This window comes from Artibeus jamaicensis, unplaced genomic scaffold (assembly GCF_021234435.1).
Source record: "Artibeus jamaicensis isolate MK-2021 breed Jamaican fruit bat unplaced genomic scaffold, CSHL_Jam_final contig_391, whole genome shotgun sequence".
Lineage (NCBI taxonomy): Eukaryota > Metazoa > Chordata > Mammalia > Chiroptera > Phyllostomidae > Artibeus > Artibeus jamaicensis.
In genome coordinates, this window is record NW_026521814.1 from 885,539 (window position 1) to 906,598 (window position 21,060).

The 21,060-nt window shown below is 35.3% G+C and overlaps 1 protein-coding gene across 1 annotated transcript; it reads right to left on the minus strand.

Moving 5' to 3' along the window:
- Window positions 1–1,365: 1,365 nt before the first annotated feature.
- LOC119045636 (cytochrome c-like) lies at window positions 1,366–1,683 on the minus strand. Its single transcript, XM_053665204.1, has one exon. It carries the CDS (start codon window positions 1,681–1,683, stop codon window positions 1,366–1,368), a length of 318 nt encoding a protein of 105 aa, XP_053521179.1.
- Window positions 1,684–21,060: the final 19,377 nt, after the last annotated feature.

The window sequence follows — 21,060 nt, forward strand, 5'->3', positions numbered from 1 at the left end:
GTTTGCTCATTTTTTAAAGATTCCTCATATAAGTGAAATCATATGGTATTTGTTTCTCTTTGATTTATGTCACTCAGTATAATACTTTTGAAGTCCATCCATGTTGTCACAAATGGCAAGATTTCCTTTCTTTTTATGGCTGAGTATCAGGGAAGTGCAAGTCAAAACCACAGTAAGATATCGCCTGATACCTCTTAGAATGCCTATTATCAAAAAGACAAGGTAAAACCTGTTGGAGAGGATGGAGCGAAAAGGGACCCCTCATCCACTGCTGGTGGGGATGCAGACCGGTGCTGCCACTGTGGAGAAACAGTATGGAGGTTCCTCAAAAATTCAGAGTAGAACTATCATGTGACCAGCTGTTCTACTTCTGGTTATCTGAAGAATATGAAAACACTAATTTGAAAGGATATATGCACCTTTATGTTCATTGCAGCATTATTTACCATAGCCAAGATATGGAAACAACTTAAGTGCCCACTGATAGATAAATGGATAAAGGTGTGAGAGTACATACATACATGTATACATTTTTGTGTATATGTATGTATACATATACATTGGGGTAAAGTAGGTTTATAGTTGTTTGTATGGAAAATAATAATATAATAATTAATAAATAGTAATATAAGAATAAACTGTTTCATGTACTCACAACTGTAAACCTACTTTGCCCCACCGTGTGTGTGTGTGTGTGTGTTGCACAATGTAACAGTGCTCAGGCATAGATATTCTTTGGATATTAAACTTTTATTTTATTTTTTAAGTGTTAAATAATCTTTATTTGATATTATACACAAACCACACTAAAATGCCTTTCATTAAGTTAAAGGCAACAGTTTAGATACAGAATGTTTTTTTTTAATTGGCATAGTTAGCAACAAAAGACAAAATGGACACTGCCCACGTACCTTCAGCCCTTGCCTTTTAACAGGCTAATGAACACAATTTGAAACGCAAGCAAGTCTTGCTTTTCTAATAAACAGTGAAGGGATTTTCTCAGTATTTAAAATGTTTATATTAGCAATTACATAAATCTAAATAAAAAACCAATCTCCTACAGGTTTTGAGATAGCATTCACCATCTCTGTGGAAAGGTGAATATTACCAGCCAAGTCCAATCATATTTTTAGAAGGGGAAAATAGTGATAGCAGTCTCTGAACTGAAATTACCATCAAAGTTCAAAAAGCTGATCGTATTCAACTTATTTAACCACACGCCAATATTATCTAAATCAGAACTGCCCTAAAGAAATGCTCTATCAGCCATTCATGATCTGAATTCTGATGTACGAGATCAATTTTAATATGGTAGACATAAAAAAGTCATGAGACATTTGTAATAAATAAGGCGGTGGGCAACAATTACTCACTAGTAGCTTTTTTCAGATAAGCGATCAAATCTGCCCTTTCTGAACTCTTCTTAATGCCAGCAGAGATTGTTTTTGTTCCAGGGATGTACTTCTTGGGATTCCCCAAATACTCCTTCAGTGTAGCCTCTCCCCAGGTGATCCCTTTGTTCTTGTTGATATCCGTGTAAGAAAATCCAGGTGCCTGACCTGTCTTTCTCCCAAACACGCCATGGAGATTTGACCCAGTCTTGTGCTTGCCTCCCTTTTCCACAGTATGGCATTGGGCACACTTCCAAACAGAAATCTTCTTGCCCTTCTCAACATCATGCATTTTAAAATCACTCTTTGGTGGCGCAAAACACAGAAGTTCTGATTTGCAAGCCAATGTCCTGCTCTCTAATTCCAAGGACATGCTGGTCTGCACCTAAGTAAATCGAAACTATTTCAGATATTAAAATTAAATTAGTACTAAATTAAATTTGAAAAATGGTTATAAATTTTTAATTATGTTTTGCTGCTTATAGTTTTCATGTTGAAAAAATATTTTCAATTACAGTTTATATTCACTATTATTTTGTATTAGTTTCAGGTGTACAGCATAGTGATTAGACAATCACATACTTTACAAAATGTTCCGCCTGGTATTTCTAGTACTCAACTGACATCCTACATAGTTATTAGAATATTGTTAACTATATTTAATATGCTGAGCTTTATATTTTCATGACTGTTCTTTAACTATCAATCTGTACTTCTCAGTCCCTTCACCTTTTCACCCAGTCACCCAGCTCCCTCCCTTCTGCCAACCCTCAGTCTGTTCTCTGTATCTACGAGTCTGTTTGTTTTGTTTGTTCATCTATATTGTTCTTTAGATCCCACATATAAGATAAATCATATGGTGTTTGTCTTTTTCTGACTGACATTTCACCTAGCATAATAACCTCTTAGGTGCATTTGTACGGTTGTGAATGGTAAGATTTCATTCTTTTTTAAAGGCTGAGTAATATTCCATTGCATATATGTACCACTGCTTTTTTGTCCACTTGTCTATTGATGGACATCTGGTTTGCTTCCATAGCCTAGCTATTATAAGTAATGCTGCAATGAACATAGGGGTGTGTATATTCTTTTGAATTGGTGTTTTGGGTTTCTTTAGATATATACCCAGAAGTGGAAATCTCTGGGTCATAAGGCAGTTCCATGTTTAGTTTTATGAGGAACCGCCATCCTGTTTTCCATAGTGGCTGCACCAGTCTGCATTCCCACCAGCAGTTGCTGCTTATAGTGTTAAGTTAGATATACTAATCTACTGAATACTGTCTTCGTAATGAAACTATTATAAATAATAGTATTGTGTTACACGAGTATAATATCTAGTTCATAGTTTGGTTACTTCAGCTTGGGCATACTGTCCTCTGCTGGTTGGAAAATGTTATCCTAGTTCAAATGAACAGAACCTTCCTACCTCTACTAGTGATTTATTTTGCTTAAACTTTGAAAGTCTTTGTGTTTTTACATTTGCTGATGATAGGGTTGGGAAATGTTCACTTACAAGTTGAATTCCCTCAGATAGGAGTGATTCTGGGGAGGTCTTTGATTTATGGAATAATTAACTTCATTGTAATTTTTTCCCACTCATCTGGGAAATTGGTGAAAAAAGAGAAAACTAACTTACTATGATATGTCTATATATACCTTAAAATTTTTAATCCTTACTTGAGGATGTATTTTTTAAAATTGCTTTTAGAGAGAGGGGAGAGAGAGAGAGAGAGAGAGAAAACTAGGGATTGAACCCAAGATCTCTATATGTGCCCTGGCCATGAATCAAACTGGTGTATAGGACACTTTAACCAACTGAGCTACACCAATCAGGGCTATTTATGTACCTTTTATTGAAGCAGAAGACCAGCAGTCAGCCCAACTGGGGAACTAGATAGGCCATGGTCGTTGGAAGTTTTGTGTATGGTGACTGTCATTGTGATTTTTTGCATTTCTTTTTCAGACTGAAGTTATTTAAAAATTGTGCATGTTTAGTAGACGTGCATGAGAAGAATAATGCTGGATTTTGATCTGATTCACAACACACATGCCAGCTATAGTTTGCTTTCCTGAAAATGTTCTACTATCTTTACTCCTCCAAATCTGTTGCCTTTCTAAGCGTGATTCCAAAGGCAAATATCCTGAAGAGAAAAGTGATAGATATTACTACAAAAATTTTAAAGCTTCTGTCTGTCACATCTACTCCAAACAAGATTGAAAGGCAACTGACAGCTCGGGACAGTGGGGGGCAATACATATGGTAAACAAGGAGGGAAATCCTTCTCATAAAGAGCAGCTAAAATGTAAAAGAGCACAGAGTGCATGCCCGGTCAGCATTTCAGGTGGAGAGCTAGGTGCCCTTGTTGTCTGCTTATTAGATGCAAAAGTAAGGTTTGGAGAGGTCTTATTGTTGCTAATGGATTAAGGCTTTAAATCCAGGTCATCGAACTCCACAGTTTATGTCCTAACCACTATGCTACACTGCCCTCTATTCTGATGGACAGAGACATGAACATCCAATAGCCAATAAGTGTATAAGATTTCCTCTATCTAGAAGTCAAATAAATGCAAACGTAGAAGTGCAGATGCAAATAGAACACATTTTGTCTACCAAACTGACAGAGATTTTAAAAAAAATGGTCATGTTTATTACTAACAAGATATAGAAAAATCAGACAATTGATAAATCCTTTTATTGGGGAAATAATCTTAAAAAACTCTTAAAGTTCTTTATGGTTTTAACATTGCAATTCAATTTTTAGTTCTTTATTCTGAGAAAGATAATTGTGTGTATATGAGTTTTAGTTACAAGTATATTAACTAGTATTTGTTCCTAATAGCCAAGCACTGGAATCGGCCAGAGTGGGAGACTGGTTAAAAAAATTAGTATGAATCTATAAAACGGAATACCAGTAGTTGTTTAAAATGACATTTTAAAGGACTTTTTAAATGACATTTTAATATGTATACTATGTATTAAGAGAATGAATCATGTCATTAAATCACTAGGATTTTATTTAGAACATGTAAGCTTTTGCTTTGATAAAAAACTGGAAAAGTTTAATACCAAAGTATTTAACAATGGTTATCATGATATTTTGAGTTAGTGGAACTGTAAGTCAGTATTTTGAATTTTCCAAATTGAACTTGCCCCTACTGGGGACCAAACCCACAACCCAGGCATGTGCCCTGGCTGGGAATCAAACCTTCAACATTTTGGTTTATGGGATGACACTCTAGCCAACTGAGCTATGGTGGCCAGGGTGTTGCTCTTTAATTTATAATGAACAGTACATGTGGATCATTATTTTGGTCTTAAAATAGATAATTATCAGTAATGTTATTACCAAGTAAATTTGAGTGATGTTATTTTTTTCATAATTTCCATGTAAAGTTTTCTTTGTATTTTTCTTTTCTTTAGCTTCTCCACTCATATTTGCCTTTATATTTCTTATTTTCTGAGGCATTTTTACTTTAAAAGATTGTCTTTCTTAACCGCCTGTTGGTTGCTAGAGGTGAGGGAGGTGGGGGATGGGTGCAAAGGTGAAAAAGTACAAATTAATAGTTAGAAGATAGTCACAGAGAGGTAAAGTACAGCATGGAGAATATAGTCAACAATATTTTAATAACTATACATGGTGCCAGGTGGGTACTGGAAATACTAAGGGGATCACCTTGTAAAGTATATGATTGTCTAACCATTATGTGGTTAGATTAAACTATTACACCTGAAACTATTACAAAATAATGTTGGATGTAAACTGTAATTGAAAAATAGAGTTTAAAAAGATTGCCTCTCTTGTTTTTCTGTTTACTCTTTTGTAACACAATCATCCAGTATTCATCCTTCACATTCTTCTTTTTCCCCCACACTGTTAAAATTTTGCAGAATTGGCATGGAATATGTTATGAGAAATGGAAGATGCCTACTTGCTTATTTTGTCTTATTTAACAGAAGTAAGATTATATAACCTAGTTCTCTGTAATTGGTCATTTAATTTTAGCATTTGATTATAAACTTCCATCAGTATTTTTATTTTCTATTAATGTGGGACTTAGTTAGGATTTGGTCCTGAATGCCTGTACTTTTATTTTTTCCTGAGCAAATGATTTTTCTCTTCTCTGTTTTCAGTAAGTCAGTTTATATTTGGAAACATGGCACAGTACTGTATATCTCAAACAGAAAGAAAATAAAAAAGATCTCTGGCACTCAGTCACCATTTTCTCCTGACCAGTTTCAACAGGTATCTAACATATGTTGAGTTTTTCATCTTGCTCATATGTATCAGGCAGAGTAAAACAGTCAGGGATTAGAGACCTTAAATGATGTCTTTAAACCCAGAAGATATATTTCTAGGTTGCTGTGACAGATTTGGTAGCTTCATTTGCTGCAGTTCTATCATTTGAACGCTGAGTGGCACTAAAGCCTAGGTCACAGATAAAATACTGCTGATTCAAATTGTAAGATTCGGGGGTCTGGAAAAGTGCAAAAAGGACCAGTAGAAGGCCCTTTGAGCTAAAAAGGAAATGTTAGTGTGATAATCAGTTATTTTTGGGAACTGGAAATTTAATCAAACTATTGTTGATATTTGCAAATTATTTGAAAACAAGAGGTACAGCGCTGTTAAAATGACTAAAGATGATTAATCTCTTGGCAACCTATTCTTGAATATTTTTCCTTTTCCTTTGCAGGGCAGTGGGTGGCTGTACTTAGAGGAGGGCTGCAGACAGAGTGCGCCCATATTTATGTTGCGAAACTCCTGTGCATTAATAGTTGGCAATGCCCATAGGAAACATTACTTCTGAACTCGGGCATCTTTAGAGACTAGTTATACCTGTAAATGTATGGTCATACATTTGACCGAATTTGGGAAGTATTAGTGTTATTGCAGTTTGAAAAATTAGTATTTGCTTATTTTGGCATAGGAAAACTATACTTATATTTTGTTGCTTCTCTAAATTGTAAATTCTTTATTTTTTTCTGCTAATATTCCACTGGTATACATATTCCTCCCAGAGAAAATGCATATTCTTAATATCTTGCAAATTTTTTCTAGCATCTATTGGAGTTTTAGATACATTTGTTTTTATTAGTTTAAACTTATTTTTCTCTTAAATTATTTATTCTAGGATTGCAAAACACATCTTAAACAGACTATTTAGAACTAATATTACATGACTTCACCTAAAACATAAGAATTTTGCAACTGTAACGATCAGCATTATTGCTACAGCAATGATTTAACTTTTTTAGAAATTAAGAGTAAAAAGTAATATTTGTACCTATTCATATATTTATTATTTCTAATGCTTTTAATTCCTTTTCTTTTAGCACTTCCCTGTGTTGTTCTACTGTCTTCTGACCACCGTACCTGCTGATGAGAATGGAGCTGCCATGCGAGTGCTTGTTCCCTGGCAAGTACTTTGTCATTTTTTTTCTGGCTGCTTTTAACACTCTTCTGTTTTGTATTTGGTTTTCAGGATTTTGACCACGATGTGCCTAGATTTGTATTGCTCTGAGTTTACTGGACCATTGAAATATGAGAGATTTTTGGTCATTATTTCTTACATTTGCTATCCTGCACCTTTCTCTTTTCCGGTTCCTGGATTCAAATGGTACACTATGAGTGGTTTTGGTATTTTCACACAGGTCTCCAAGGCTCTGTTCATTGTTTTAATTATCATCTGTAGTTAAGATCAAATAATTTTTATTTCAGGGATTATAACTTTATTTCTGAAATTTAGGGTTTTTTTTTACAATTTCTATTTAACTGAGAGTTCCTATCTTTTTATTCATTGTAAGCATATTTCCTCTTACCTCTTCTAGTGTAATTATGATAGTTACATCAAAATCTTCATGTGCTATTTCTAACATCTCTGTCAACTTGGAGTTGGAATATAGATTTCTTTGCTCTTGAAAATAGATTATTTTTTCTGGCTCTTCATTTTTTGAATAATTTTAGATCAGTTACTGGACATTGTGAAGGTTGTGTTGTGGATCATTTCCACCACTATAAAGAGTTCTGTTATTTTTATTTTAGCAGGCAGTTTTATTGATTAATTTTCAAAATACAGTGTTTCCTGAGTGGCAGCTCAAATCTCAGCGTAGTTTTTAATTATATGCTGTAGTATATAAGAACTTCAATTACAGTTGACATTAAGTATTATATTAGTTTCAGGTGTACAGCATGGTGGTTAGACATTTAAATAACTTATGAAGTTACCCCCTGACAGTTATTACAATTCATGGACTACATTCCCTATGCTATACTTTACATCCCAGTGATTATTTTGTAACTTCCCATTTGTTCAGTTTGCTTTTTTAGGTCTTGCTACTTTGTGCCTGCCCAGACATGCAAGGTTCAGTGAGCACCCAGAGACTGGACAGAGCCTGTACTGTGGGGGTCATCCCAGTATGAGGTGATTCTGTCCTGATGGAGGCAGAGGCCTCGTGTCACTCTTGACTCAGAAATCACAGGGTGTTCATTAACTCCAGGAAATTCTGAAATTAAGGTTTTTTTTTTACAATTTCTATTTAACTGAGAGTTCCTATCTTTTTATTCACTGTAAGCATATTTCCTCTTACCTCTTCTAGTGTAATTATGATAGTTACATCAAAATCTTCATGTGCTATTTCTAACATCTCTGTCAACTTGGAGTTGGAATATAGATTTCTTTGCTCTTGAAAATAGATTATTTTTTCTGGCTCTTCATTTTTTGAATAATTTTAGATCAGTTACTGGACATTGTGAAGGTTGTGTTGTGGATCATTTCCACCACTATAAAGAGTTCTGTTATTTTTATTTTAGCAGGCAGTTTTATTGATTAATTTTCAAAATACAGTGTTTCCTGAGTGGCAGCTCAAATCTCAGCGTAGTTTTTAATTATATGCTGTAGTATATAAGAACTTCAATTACAGTTGACATTAAGTATTATATTAGTTTCAGGTGTACAGCATGGTGGTTAGACATTTAAATAACTTATGAAGTTACCCCCTGACAGTTATTACAATTCATGGACTACATTCCCTATGCTATACTTTACATCCCAGTGATTATTTTGTAACTTCCCATTTGTTCAGTTTGCTTTTTTAGGTCTTGCTACTTTGTGCCTGCCCAGACATGCAAGGTTCAGTGAGCACCCAGAGACTGGACAGAGCCTGTACTGTGGGGGTCATCCCAGTATGAGGTGATTCTGTCCTGATGGAGGCAGAGGCCTCGTGTCACTCTTGACTCAGAAATCACAGGGTGTTCATTAACTCCAGGAAAAAAAAGTCTTAACTCCTTCTCCTGGCAATTTTGGATATAATTCTATCCTCCAGGCACATCAATTCTGCCTTCTCTCCTTAGTCTTACCCGTTCTGTGACTTGGCCACCACTAAAAAAATTCCTTGGTATCACTCCAACATATTTTAAGTTCTCTTTCTTTTTCTTAATAGCTTCCAATGCTTGGAACATAAGTTCCCCTTTCATCTGCTAGTGAGGTTCTTACTTATCCTTCAAGGACTCAGTAACATACCATTTATTCTGTATGTTGCCCTCTATTCTGTGCTTTCATTATAATTTGTTTATTGTAACATGTATAGAGTTAGTTTACTGTGCATGTATGTCTGTCCAGCTGGATTTGTGTTACTTTAATCAGGAGCTAATTTACAGTTTTAACAGATATTGTATCAAGCATAATGACTATTTTGAATTAAAAAAAAAAACTAGTGAAATTTCCTAGTATATCTGTTGGGTTGGCCAAAAAGCCCATTTAGTTTTTTTTTTCATGAAATAAAAGATACATTTTTCATTTCACTAATAAGTTTATTGATTTGGATATTTTGAGTATGTCAGCTGTCTCCTGCATGGTGTAATGTTGATTGTTCTCAGGTAATGTCTTGGTTCAATCTCTGTCAACTTCAACTTGTCTACCCAACTGTGGAGCATCGTCCAGTGAGAAATCTCAAGCATCAAACTTCGCAGACCACTTTAAACATGTTTGTTCAGTCATGGCACCTGCTCCATATACTGCACAAATTTTTTTGTGTGTTTCAGTTGAGTTTTTACCTTCCTTGAAATAATAAAGTATAATATGCTGAAAATATTGCGTATTTTCTTCCATCTTCAATATTAAAATAGCTCCACAAAAATTCACCAATTTTGATAAGTATTTTAAAAATACATGTTGATATTACAGTGGTCAGAATACAATTTAACAAAATTGTTTTGAATAAAGTTAGAGACAGCTAAGTGCTATGAGAGCCATCTTACAGAAAAAACAAATGGCGTTTTTGGCCATAACAATATTGCAATTTTATTTATTTTATTCTGCTTTGATTTATAGTTTTAAATTTGTACTGTGGCAAAACACTATCATGGTAAAGAAGAGAATAGAAATGTTTATATATATTAAACTCTACATAGATACATTCATTTTTTTCTATTTTCATATAACATGACATTGGGGATTTCGCAGGTGTTTATCTTTTATTGTGTTAAAATACACATAAGTACATTTACTATATTAACCTTTTATAAGTGCACATTTAATAAGTGGTATTAAATATTTACATTATCTTTTTTGGTTTTATATAAATTTTTGGAATGTTTGCTGTAGTTTTGGAAATACACCACTGGTATTTTCATAGGAATTGTGTTGAATCTATGGATTGTTTTGGGTAGTGTGGACATTTTAATGATGTTAATTCTTCCTATCCATGAACACGGTATGTACTTCCACTTATTGTTATCATCTTTGATTTCCTTCTTCAGTATCTTATTTATTTCTGAGTATAGGTCTTTTACATTGTTGGTTAGATTTAGTACTGGGTATTTCATTTTTTATTGCAATTACAAATGAGATTGTTTTCTTAGTTTCCCTTTCTGATAATTCATTATTGGTTTATAAAAATTCAGTGGATTTCTGGATATTTATTTTGTATCCTGTTATATCACTAAATTGATTTATCAGTTCTAGTAGTTTTTGGTGGAATCTTTAGGGTTCTCTCTATATAGTGTCATGCCATCTGCAAATAAAGACAATTTTACTTCTTCCTTTCTAATTTGGATGCCTTTTATTCCTTCTTATCTGATTGCTGTGACTAGTGCTTCCAGTACTATGATGACTAAGAGCAGTGAAAGTGGACATCCCTGTCTTATCCCTGTGAAGGGAAACACTTTGCAGTTTTTGCCCATTGTGTATGATGCTGGCAGTGGGTTTGTCATTTATGGTCTTTATTATGTTTAGGTATCTTCCCTCTACTCCCACTTTGCTGAGAGTTTTTATCAGAAATGTTGCTAGATTTTATCAAATGCCTTTTCTGCATCTATAAAAATGATCATGTGATTTTTCATTTTGTTCATGTGGTGTGTATCATGTTTATTGGTTTATGGATATTGTAACAACTTGCATTCCTGGAATAAACCCCACTTGATCATGGTGTATAATCTTTTTAATGTATTGCTGGATCTGGTTTTCTCTCTTTTTTAAAAATTTTATTTATTTATCTTTAGAGGGGAAGGGAAGGAGAGAGGGAGAGAAACATCAATGTATGGTTGCTTCTCATGTGTTCCCTGCTGGGAACTGGCCCGAAACCCAGGCATGTGCCCTGACAGGGAATTGAACCATGATCTTTTGGTTCACAGGCCCATGCTCAATCCACTGAGCTACACAAGCCAGGGCTGGTTTTCTCTTTTGTTGAGGATTTTAGCTTCTACATTCATTAGGGATATGGGTCTAAAATTTTCCTTTTTTGTAGTGTATTTATCTGGTTTTAGAACTAGAATAATACTGGCCTTGTAAAAAATAGTTGTGGAAGTCTTTCCTCCTCTTGAATTTTTTGGAATAGTTTGAGGAGAGGTGTTAACTATTCTCAGAATGTTTGTTAAAATTATCAGAGAAACCATTCAGTCCATTTGTTTGATGGGTGTTTTTTGATTGCTGCTTCAATTTCATTAGTTGCAAAATCTGTTAGATTTTCTGATTCTTCATGGTTCAGTTTTGAAAGAGTGCATGTTTCTTCTAGGAGTTTATTCATTTCATCCAGGTTGTCTAATTTGTTGGTGTGTAGTCTTCACAGTATTTTCTTACGATCCTTTATATTTCTGTGGTGACATTTATCACTTTTCCTCTTTCATTTCTGTTTTATTTATTTTGGTCCTCTCTCTTTTTCTTGATAAGTCTGGTTAAAAGTTTTTTAATCTTGTTTATCTTTCAAGGATCCACCTCTTGGTTTCAATGCTCTTTTGTATTTTTTTTAGTCTCTATGTCATTTGTCCTCACTCTAATCTTCTTATTTCCTTCCTTCTACTTACTTTAGGTTTTGTTTGTTGTTCTTTTTCTAGTACTTTTAGGTGTAATATTAGATTATTTATAATGATATTTTTCTTGTTTTTTTTGATAGGCCTATATTGCTATGAATTTCTCTCTTAGGATTGCCTTCATTGTGTTCTATGGGTTTTTGGTTGCTGTTTGTTCATTTGTTTCAAGGTCTCTTTTGATGTTTTCCTAGATCTCATTGTTAACCCATTCATTGTTTGTAACGTGTTATTTAACCTTCATGACCTTATGTGCTTTTCAGTTTGTTTCTTGTGATTGATTTCTGGATTCATACCATTGCGGTCAGATGATTTCAATCTTCTTAAATTTATTGAGACTTATTTTGTGTTTTAACATGTGGTCTATTCTATGAAAATATTCCCTGTGCACTTGAAAAGAATGTATACTCTGCTGCTTTGGAGTGAAATGCTCTGAAGATATCAATTAAACCCATCTGATCTAGTGTGTTACTTAAGGTCATAGTTTCCTTGTTGACTTTTTGTCTGGAAGATCTATCCATTGATGTCAGTGAAGTATTAAAACCCCCAACTATGACTGTAGTATTGTTGATCTATTCCTTTATGTTAACAAAGATTTTCTTTATATAGTTAGGTGCTCCTATGTTGGGTGCATATGTGTTTACAAGGGTTATATTCTGTTTTTTGATTGATCCCTTTAGCATTATAAAATGTCTTTTTTTGTCTCTTTCTATGGCCTCTGTTTTGCAGTCAATTTTTTTCTAACATAAATATTGCTACCCCAGCTTTCTTTTCATTTCTATTTGCATTGACTATATTTTTCCATACTTTTATTTTTAGTCTGTGTGTATCTTTGGTTTTGATGTTGGTTTCTTGTAGACAATATATACATATATTGGTCTTATTTTCTTTTTTCTCTCATTTTCTTTTTTTGATTTTATTCATAATGCCATTATAGTTGTTCTATTTCCCCCCTTCATTCCCCTCCACCCTGCACACCCCCTCCCCCACCATTCCCCCCCCTTAGTTTATGACCACATGTCTCAAGTTCTTTAGATTCTATGTCTCCCCTATTATTCTTGCCCTCCCCCTATCTATTTTCTACCTACCATTTATGCTAATTATTTTCTGTACCTTCTCCCCCCTTCTTCTCCTCCCACTCCCCTGTTGCTAACCCTTCATGTGATCTTCATTTCTATGGTTCTGCTCCTGATCTAGCTGCATGCTTAGTTTGCTTTTGTTTTAGGTGTGGTTGTTAATAACTGTGAGTTTGCTGTCCTTTCACTGTTCTTTTTTATCTTCTTTTTCTTAGGTAAGTCCCTTTAACATTTCATATAATAAGGGCTTGGTGATGATGAACTCCTTGAATTTGATCTTATCTGAGAAGCACTTTATCTGCCCTTCCATTCTAAATGAAAGCTTTGCTGGGTAGAGCAATCTTGGATGTAGGTCTTTGGATTTCATGGCTTGGAATACTTCTTCCCAGCCCCTTCTTGCCTGTAAGGTCTCTTTTGAGAAATCTGCTGACATTCTGATGGGGACTCCTTTGTAGGTGATTGTCCCCTTATCTCTTGCTGCTTCTAGAATTCTCTCCTTCATTTTAATCTTGGCTAATGTAATGATGATGTGCCTTGGTATTTTCCTTCTTCGGTCCAACTTCTTTGGGACTCTGAGTTTTCTGGATTTTCTGGAAGTCTATTTCCTTTGCCAGATTGGGGAAATTCTCCTTTATTATTTGTTCAAATAAGGTTTCCACTCATGGCTGTTCCTCTCCCCCTTCTGGCACCCCTATAATTCTGATATTGGAATGTTTAGAGATGTCCTGGAGGTTCCTAAGCCTCTCCTTATTTTTCTGAATTCTTGTTTCTACATTTTTTTCTGTTTGGTCAATTTTTTCCTCTTTCTGGTCAACTCCTTTGATTTGAGTCCCAGTTTCCTTTCAATTCCTGTGCATTTACCTTCATTTCAATTAGTTTAGCCTTCATACGTTCCTCTAATTTGTGACTAAAATCAACCAGTTCTGTGAGCATCCTGATCACCAGTGTTTTGAACTGTGCATCTGAAAGTTTAGCTATTTCTTCATCGCTTAGATTGATCAGCTCTGGGGCTCTAAGTTCTTCTTGAGCCATGTTTTGATCTGTTCGTGCCTGTTAGGTATGAGGAGCAGAGCCTTAGTTGTTCACCAGGGCAGGGCCACCCAGGTCACTGGTTTGTGATGCTGTAGGTAGGGGTGGGGTCAGAGAGGGACAATGGTGGTCCCCTCTGCCGCTTCCTGCCACTGGGGCCTGCACGGTCTGTCTCACCGCTCCCTCCTTCACCGGTTTATCTGCGTGCAAATGTGTGACCCTAGTCAGCCCTCAGTGAGTCTGCCCGCTTCTCCACACCTGGGATCCGCCCACGGCTGCCGGCGCACCTGGGTCGCATGCCTGTGTAGGTCCAGTGGGTCTTTCCAGCCTTACCCCGCTCTGTTGCTGGCTCTGCCCCTCTTACCAGTTTGGCTGAAGGTTTCGTGGTTGTCAGACTTCCGTGAAGTTCAATTTTCTGTGTTTTTTGGCTGCGTTTTTGTTGCTAAAACTTTGTTGTTTTTAAACTTGGTTGTGGGAGGAGGCACAGTGCTTCCACTTATGCCTCCATCTTGGCGGAAGTCTCTATCTTTTGTTTTTTTTAAAGATATTATTTACTTACTTTCAGAGAAAGGGTAAGGGAGGGAGAAAGAGTGGGAGATAAACATCAGTGTGTGAGAGATACACTAATTGGTTGCCTCTCACACACCTGTTCCCTGACTGGGAATCGAGCCGGCAACCTTTTGTTTTTCAGGCCAGCACTCAATTCACTGAGCCATACCAGCCAGGGCAGAAAGAAACATTTTAAAATATAGATCATGGATATCTTGGGGTGATGGGATTGCAGGTTATTTTAATTTTTTATATTATATTTTCATTTTTCTTAGTTTCAAAAATGATGATTTATTTATTATTTATTTGTCTTAATCCAACTCACAAAAACTACCCAAATGGTTACGACACAACTTCATTCCTGGAACTACTTAGAGAAAATGTCTGTTTAAAATCTGTACTTATCATAGAACTATCCTTTTTTTAAATGTGTGAATACACAAATAAAAGACTGAAAAAATATGCAACTAATGTTACTATTTCTAAAAAGTGAAATAAGAAGTGTTTTTCTCCAAAGTTTTTATAATGAATATACATTGTTTTTTAATCAAAAACTTTTCTAAATGCATAACTATGTACTATTATAAGTGGGAGTTCACAGGTGAGTTGAGTCTGTGAACACTTTGAAATAGGGTATAAAATTGTGCATGTGTGTACAGATATGCTTTTATAACAAATTAAAGTATATATACATTTTAACACTATTTACAATTGTCATTTGATATATGAAACATTTACTTTACTACATGTGAGTATGTAGATTTAATGACTTATCTTCACTCAAAATTTTAAGAGGATTAGAACTTTAAATTCCTTTCTATAAATTTTTCTTTATATTTCTCCCATTGAATTTCACACTCCTTGCCATTCTTCAAAAGTAATCTAAAAATCAGGAATAAGATGGTTAACTGAGCACAGGTGTGTCTCCTTCCTCCAAATCACTGAAATGAGAAAAAATGCCTAAGAACAACAATGAATTCACAATCATATTAGTAAACAGGAAAGCAGCCATCACTGGGTAAGAAAATTTGAGCATTTTTTGGAAGTTAAAAAGCTAAAGGCATCAGAAAATTGGAGAAGTCAGAGTACAGCAACCACCACCAAAGTATGGGTAGTTCAAGGTTACTGCCGAGATAATATCCTTAAAGAATTTTAACATCAGGATTAACAATAGGTGCAAAAGCTGACTGTGGATAAGCCAGTGTTTCTCAAACACCAATTAAAACACACTCAAGATTCTCAGATCTTATTCACAATTTGCATTTTAAGAATTTGCATTTCTGATGAGCTCCCTGGTGATAACAATGCTGATGGCCAGCCTGTGTATAACACTTCCGAGTCTCAAGAACTAATTTAGTGCACATTAAAATCACCTGGGGAGCTTGTCACACTCCCAAGCATAGGTCACAGCCCTTACCACTTAATCAGAATAGAGGAGTTAGAACCAGGCGTAACTATTTTTTAAAGATCCCATGTGATTCCAAAGTACATTAAAGTTTGGGAACCACTGAACTGACCAGCAGTAAATTAAAAGATTAAAGTATGTGCAAATATGCTCCCCCCTTCCTTCTTATGAACTCAAGTCCATTCTCATTGTGATAAAGCCCTGATTGTTCTTTAGACAAACATTTTAGGCCCCTTTTAATGTGATAAAGCTATGATAGCTCCTTAAACAAAGTGGAGATTCGCCCAATTGGTGGGAGCAGGAAGAAAGAGGAAGACACGGCTCCTGACCTGTAAGTAAGAACTGGAGAAAGAACCAAAGTAGACACTGAGGATTCTGATTTACCACAGGGTTTTGAGAGGAAGTAGCTCAGAAATGAAAGACTTCAAAATGTTTCATCTCCAGAGATAAATGCTCCTTTACTAATACTTCTTTGCTTACGCATTATTTACACATATAACCTCAGTTAATCCTGATGAAAATAGTTGCAACAAATTCTTCTTCTTTTTTAAAAAAGATTTTATTTATTTATCTTTAGAGGGGAAGGGAAGGAGAGAGGGAGAGAAATAATCAATGTATGGTTGCCTCTTGTGCATCACCTGTTGGGAACTGGCCTGCAACCCAGGCATGTGACCTGACTGAGAATTGAACTGTGATCCTTTGGTTCACAGGCCCACACTCAATCCACTGAGCTATACCAGCCAGGGCTGCAACAAATTCTTTACAAAAAAAAGTATCTAAAGGATATAACAATTAATTTAAAGATGAAAAACCCAAATTAAAAAAACAGGCAAAAGTCACACACTGGAATTTCTTCAAAGATGAAACACGCTGGCCTATAAATATAAAAAAGCTGCTCAACCGTGTTAGTAATCAAGTAAATACAAATTAAAATTATAATATACAATTTAACACCCACAAGATTAGCAAAAAAAATTTAATAGAAGTTAAATTTTGCCAAGTGTTAGCAAGGATGTGGCACAATAGAAATTTAATTCCTTACTGTTGGCTAATGGAAAGTGGTACAATCACTTTGGAAAACAGTTTAGCTTTACTTAGTAAAATTGAACTTGCTGATACTTTACAATTTTATATTCTGTTGTAAGATTATTCTTTAGAAAGCTGTTTGCACAAATGTACCAGGAGAAATGCATAAACGTGTTCATGGCAGCAAAATTCATATAGCAAACTCTGCACATAACCTTGCTGCCTCCCAGCAGAATACACACATAGACAGTAATGGCAACAATGGATAGTTGTGGAGCTGTTGTTATTTGCTGGGCAGTATTCTAAAAGCTTTATACCTATTGCCTAATTTAATTCTCAACAGTTAAGTGAGATAGGTATAACTATTACGCCCATTTCAAAATGAGGAAAGAGACGGTCACAGAGAATTACAGGTTTGCCCAAGGCAGTAAGTAACTGGGTGAGTGCGCATTTAAGCCCAAATCTGAGCCCTTAAACACCGTGCTGATGGAATTAGGATTTGGCAGCTGTTTCCAAAGTGTGATCTCTGGACCAACATCGTTAATATCACTGGGAACATGTTAGAAAATTTGGGGCCTGACCATTTAAATTTTAATAAGCTTTCTAGGTGAATGTGCTGCACTCAAATGTGTAATAACTGCTGGAATACTGGATTTACTATGTGAAAAAGAGGTGGTGTCATTTCAGATAGGAGAAAGGGGTATTCACATTTTCATTCTTGAAACTTTTTTTTACTTTTTAACTTTTCAGCTTTATTAAGATACAACCAACATTACATATTATACTTACAATGTGTAAGTTTCAGATATATAATACAATAATTTGACATACATACATACCACAAAATGATTAGCACAATAAAGTTAACTGATACCTTCATCAGCTCACATAATTATCTTTTTTTGTAGTTAAAAACATTTGTTTCTTTACAACTTTCAAGTATGTAATATAGTATTGTTAACTATAGTCACCGCGCTGTACATTAGATCCCCAGAACTTATTATTACTGGAAGATTGTACCCTTTAACCAATATCTCTCCATTTCCCTCTTACCCATCTCCTGGCAGTCACCACTTTACCCTCTGTTTCTATGAGAAACAGACAAGTATTTGTTTGTTTTTGGCTGATTTCATTAGGCATATAATGCCCTCGGTATCCATCCACATTGTCGAAAATGGCAGTTCTTCCTTCGTATGGCTGAGTAAAATTCTGTTGTCTGTACACCCAACACTTACTTTACCACTCAGTCATTGATAGATAGGTTGTTTCCCGGCCCTGGCTATTGTGAATAATGCTGCCGTGAACACAGGGGGCAGATATCTCTTCCAAGTAGTGATTTTATTTCCTGCAGATGTATACCCACATGTGGGATTGCTGGATCATATGGCAATTCTGTTTTTAATTATTGAAGAACCCCATACTATTTTCCCCCCATAATGGCAGGGAAGTGTTCCCTTCTCTTCTTCTTTCTGGAGGAATTTGTGATGTCATAACATTAATTCTTTAAATATTTGATAGAATTCACAGTGAAGCTGTCTGTGTCTGGAGTTTTCTTTGTAGGAAGATTATTTAATTTTTATTGTTGTTTTACTATTCTAATCAGTTTTACTTGTAGGTCTATTCATATGCTCTATTTCTTCTTAGTTCAGTTTAAATAGTTTGTCATTTTTGAAATATGTCCATTTAAGTTATTTAATATGCTGGCATATTATTACAACATAATATTCCCTTATAATTCCTTTATTTTCTGTTAGGAAGTTAGTGAGGTCCATGTTTTTAACTAAATGATTACTGTATTTTGCCATGTATAATATTCTCCTGTGTATAATGTGCACTCACTTTTTTGGCTCAAACTTTCAGGAAAAAAAACTTTCATTTTAATTTTTAAATTCAATTATGTATTTGTTTATATTTAGAAACAAAACTGATTATTGTACTCCAGGGTACTATTTTGCATATGGATATTGTTATTGCTTTCTAGAGTTACCCTTTTAACACATAAGCATAAAGAAGAGAATTAAAAACATTTATATAGGTATGGACTTAGTACTACCCATGTATAATGTGCATCCTTTGTTTTTCTATTAAAAGTTTCGGTGAAAAAGTGCACATTATTCATGGCAAAATATGGTACTTACTCCTCTAGCTTCTTGAAGTATGGAATATAGTTAGGACAATTATTTTGTCTTTGTCTAAAACTTTTATCTGTTTTATTTCTGGGTTTGTTTTTCTTAATTGATTTAAAAATTCTATTATAGGTTGTATTTTCCTGCTTTTTTGCGTGCCTGACAAATTTTTAATTATTTTTTATTTTTTAAGCATTTAAAAAATTTAATTATTGTTCAAGTACAGTTTTCTGTCTTTTACTCCCATTCCAGCCCCCCCCCCCCCAGTGCTCCCATCCCATTTCCACCCCCCTTAGTTTTTGTCCATGAGTACTTTATACTTATTTCTGTGAATCCTTCCCCTTTTCCCCTGAAATTCTCTCTCCTCTCCCCTCTGGTCTTCGTCAGCCTGTTCTGTATTTCAATGTCTTTGGTTATAGTTTGCTTGCTTGTTTGTTTTGTTGTTTAGGTTCCTGTTAAAGGTGAGATCATATGGTATTTGTCTTTCACCGCCTGGCTTATTTCACTCAGCACAAGGCTTTCCAGTTCCATCCATGCTGTTGCAAAGGGTAGTAGCTCCTTCTTTCTTTCTGCTGCATAGAATTCCCTTGTGTAACTGTACCATAGTTTTTTTTTTAAACATTTTATTTATTTATCTTTAGAGGGGAAGGGAAGGAGAGAGGGAGAGAAACATCAATGTATGGTTGCCTTTTGTGCGTCCCCTGCTGGGAAATGGCCTGCAGGGAACCGGCCTGCAACCCAGGCATGTGCCCTGACTAGGAATCGAACCGCGATCGTGTGGTTCGCAGGCCCGCGCTCAATCCACTGAGCTACACCAGCCAGGGCTGTACCATAGTTTTTTGATCCATTCATTTACTGATGGGCACCTAGGTTGCTTCCAACTCTTAGCTATTGTAAATTGTGCTCCTATGAACATTGGGGTGCATAGGTTCTTTTGGATTGGTGTTTCAGGGTTCTTAGGATATACTCCTAACAGTGTAATTGCTGGGTCAAAAGGCATATTCATTTTTAGTTTTCTTAGAAAATTCCATACTGTTTTCCATAATGGTTGTACCAGTCTGCAATCCCACCAACAGTGAACTAGGATACCCTTTTCCCCACAACATCTCCAACATTTGTTGATTGTTGCTTTGTTTATGATGGCCATTCTGACTGGTGTAAAGTGGTATCTCATTGTGGTTTTAATTTGCATGTCTCTGATAGCTAGTGATATTGAGCATCTTTTCATGTGTCTCTGGATCTTCTGTATGTCCTCTCTGGAGAAGTGTCTGTTCAAGTCCTTTGCCCATTTTTTAATTGGGTTACTAGTCTTCTTAAACTAGAGTTATTTGAGTTCTTTGTATATTTTGGAGATTAAACCTTTGAGGTATCATTGGCAAATATATTTTCCCATATGGCTGGTTCTCTTTTTTACTTAATACTGTTTTTCTTTAGCCATGCAAAAGCTTTCTATTTTGATGAGATCCCATTTGTTTATTCTTTCTTTTATGTCCCTTGCTTTAAGGGACATATCAGCAAAAATGTTGCTGAATGAAATATGTGAGATTTTCCTGCCTATGTTCTCCTTTAGGACTTTAATGGTGTCACAGTTTATATTTAAGAATTTTATCCACCTTGAATTTATTTTGGTGTATGGTGTAAGTTGGTGCTCAAGTTTCATTTTTTTGCATGTAGCTGTCCAGTTCTCCCAACACCATTTGTTGAAGAGGCTATCTTTACTCCATTTTATGTTACTGCCCCCTTTGTCGAATATTAATTGACTGTAGAGAGTTGGGTTGATTTCTGGGCTCTCCATTCTGTTCCATTGGTCTATGTGCCTGTTTTTATGCCAGTACCAGGCTGTTTTGATTACAGTGGCTTTGTAATACAGTTTGATATCAGGTATTGTGATCCCTCCTACTTTGTTCTTCTTTCTCAAAAGAGCAGCTGCTATTCGGGCTCGTTTATGATTCCATATAAATTTTTGAAGTGTTTGTTCTATGTCTGTGAAATACGCCATTGGTACTTTAATAGGTATTGCATTGAATCTGTATATTGCTTTGGGTAGTATGGACATTTTGATGATGTTAATTCTTCCAATCCATGAACACGGTATATGTTTCCATTTGTTTGTGTCTTCCTTGATTTCTTTCTTCAGTGCTGTGTAGTTTTCTGCAT

Coding starts and splice junctions, on each gene's coding strand:
- LOC119045636 (XM_053665204.1), bottom strand. CDS start 1,683: ATGCATGATGTTGAGAAGGGCAAGAAGATTTCTGTTTGGAAGTGTGCC.